The sequence below is a fragment of the Triticum dicoccoides genome, chromosome 7B, assembly GCF_002162155.2.
Source record: "Triticum dicoccoides isolate Atlit2015 ecotype Zavitan chromosome 7B, WEW_v2.0, whole genome shotgun sequence".
Taxonomy (NCBI): domain Eukaryota; kingdom Viridiplantae; phylum Streptophyta; class Magnoliopsida; order Poales; family Poaceae; genus Triticum; species Triticum dicoccoides.
Genome location: NC_041393.1, coordinates 514693860 through 514695621, shown reverse-complemented (window position 1 = coordinate 514695621; position 1762 = coordinate 514693860). Strand labels below are relative to the sequence as shown.

Below are 1762 nucleotides of genomic sequence, written 5' to 3'. Positions count from 1 at the left end.
CTTTTCCAAGACGATGTTGTGGTGGCTTCAATGAGACAACTTGTAGAAGGACGTCCTACAGAAGGAACACGTGCGGTAATCGCGTTTGCCGCATCTTCCACTCATTTGGCAGCACGAGTTCAAAGAACCGCCGCCGGCGCTGACCCGTCCGTCATGCACGGCACTGCTCTCCCGCAAACAGCATCAGACTTGCCTCCCAAGACTGATCGGGCGCGCGCGCCTGCCGCCTTCCACCTTCTTTCTCCCCTGCTTCATCCATGTCAGTGTCACTGACCTCGTCACTCCAACACTCACTCCGCGCGCATATATATATGTACGAGCTTTTTTACATCGAGCATTCGAGCGCATCTTCACTCACCAAGCCACACGGAATTAATAGACCAGACCGCGCAACTACATGGTACAAGACTTCGAGCAGTCTGCCGCCGCTATGGACTCATCCTCGGGCTGGGCGGTCGCGCCGGCGGTCTCCACGGCCGCACCAACCATGCCGATCGGTGGCATACTCACCATGACAGGCATCTTTCTGGTGTTCCTGACGTTCGCCCTCGCGCTCATCTTCCTCCAGTACTACTTCAACACCAGCGTCCGGACCGCGCCGAGAGGGCGCCCACGCGGCGTGCGTGGGGTGGCCGCAGGGGGCGTCGACCCGGAGCTGCTGCGGTCGCTACCGGTCACGGTGTACCGCGCGGGGCCGAAGGGCTCCACGGACGACGTCGGGGTGGAGTGTGCGGTGTGCCTGACCGAGCTCGAGGACGGGGAGGAGGCCAGGTTCTTGCCCCGGTGCGGCCACGGCTTCCACACCGAGTGCGTCGACATGTGGCTTGCCTCCCACACCAGCTGCCCGCTCTGCAGGGCCACCGTCGGCAAGCCCGACGCGTCGCAGGCGCTTACACCGACGAGTCTCCCTTCCTTGCCACCGGAGCCGATGAACTACGCCGGGAACCTGCCGGCGAGTGTACTGCTCGGGGTTTCAGACCAGGCCACGCTCGCCGCGGTGACCGTGACCTCTCACGGAGCCTACTCCAGCCCCTCCGCCCTTGCCACCGCGGCAGTGCTGGTGATCGACATTCCGGACTCAAGGACAGTGGCGACCCCGCGCGGCGCGTCCAAGTCTCCGGGCTTGGCGAGGCTGAGGTCTTTGAAGAGGCTGTGGAGCTTCGGGAGGCAAGGACCGTCGGGGTCGACTCCCTCCTGTTCCGGTGGCAGCGGTAGCGGAACAGCAGACACAGACCAGGGTATTAGCATCACCTGTGCAACTCCAAGAGCTCCCGTGTAGCGTAGAGCCGGAATTACCTCGGACGTGCGGCCAGCCGGTCACCCTCCCAGAGATCAACTCCGATGCCCATGCTCTGTACATATAATGCATCTGCCCACCTAGACAATCTAAGAGCATCTCTACAGGTGATGTATCTTGAGCACAAAAAAAGTAGTTTTACATCACCAAAAAGTGAATTTTGCATCATCTCAAACATCTTTGCTTCAACAGATGATGTACAAATAGGGCATCATTTTGCTCCAACATGTGATGTATATTGGGCACGAAAACATCAATACATTGCAAATTTAGATAGAACATGACAATTTCAGACATAGTTCCAATACAAACTAAAAACATAGTTCCAATACAAACTAAAAGTAGTTCCGATACAAAGATTCTTTGACTACGAACCACTGCGAACTAGTACTCATCAAAGAGGTTGTCCCAGTCGATGTCGGAGCCCGACTCGTCGGCCTCGTTGTTCACCAAGTCCGAACTATC

The 1762-nt window shown here is 57.4% G+C and overlaps 1 protein-coding gene across 1 annotated transcript; it reads left to right on the top strand.

Moving 5' to 3' along the window:
* Window positions 1-384: 384 nt before the first annotated feature.
* LOC119341571 (E3 ubiquitin-protein ligase EL5-like) lies at window positions 385-1552 on the top strand. Its single transcript, XM_037613444.1, has one exon. The coding sequence runs from the start codon at window positions 398-400 to the stop codon at window positions 1277-1279; it is 882 nt and encodes a 293-aa protein (XP_037469341.1). The 5' UTR covers window positions 385-397; the 3' UTR covers window positions 1280-1552.
* The last annotated feature ends 210 nt before the right edge of the window (window positions 1553-1762 follow it).

Excerpts from the sequence above, each read along its gene's own strand:
- LOC119341571 (XM_037613444.1), top strand. The coding sequence starts at position 398 with ATGGTACAAGACTTCGAGCAGTCTGCCGCCGCTATGGACTCATCCTCG.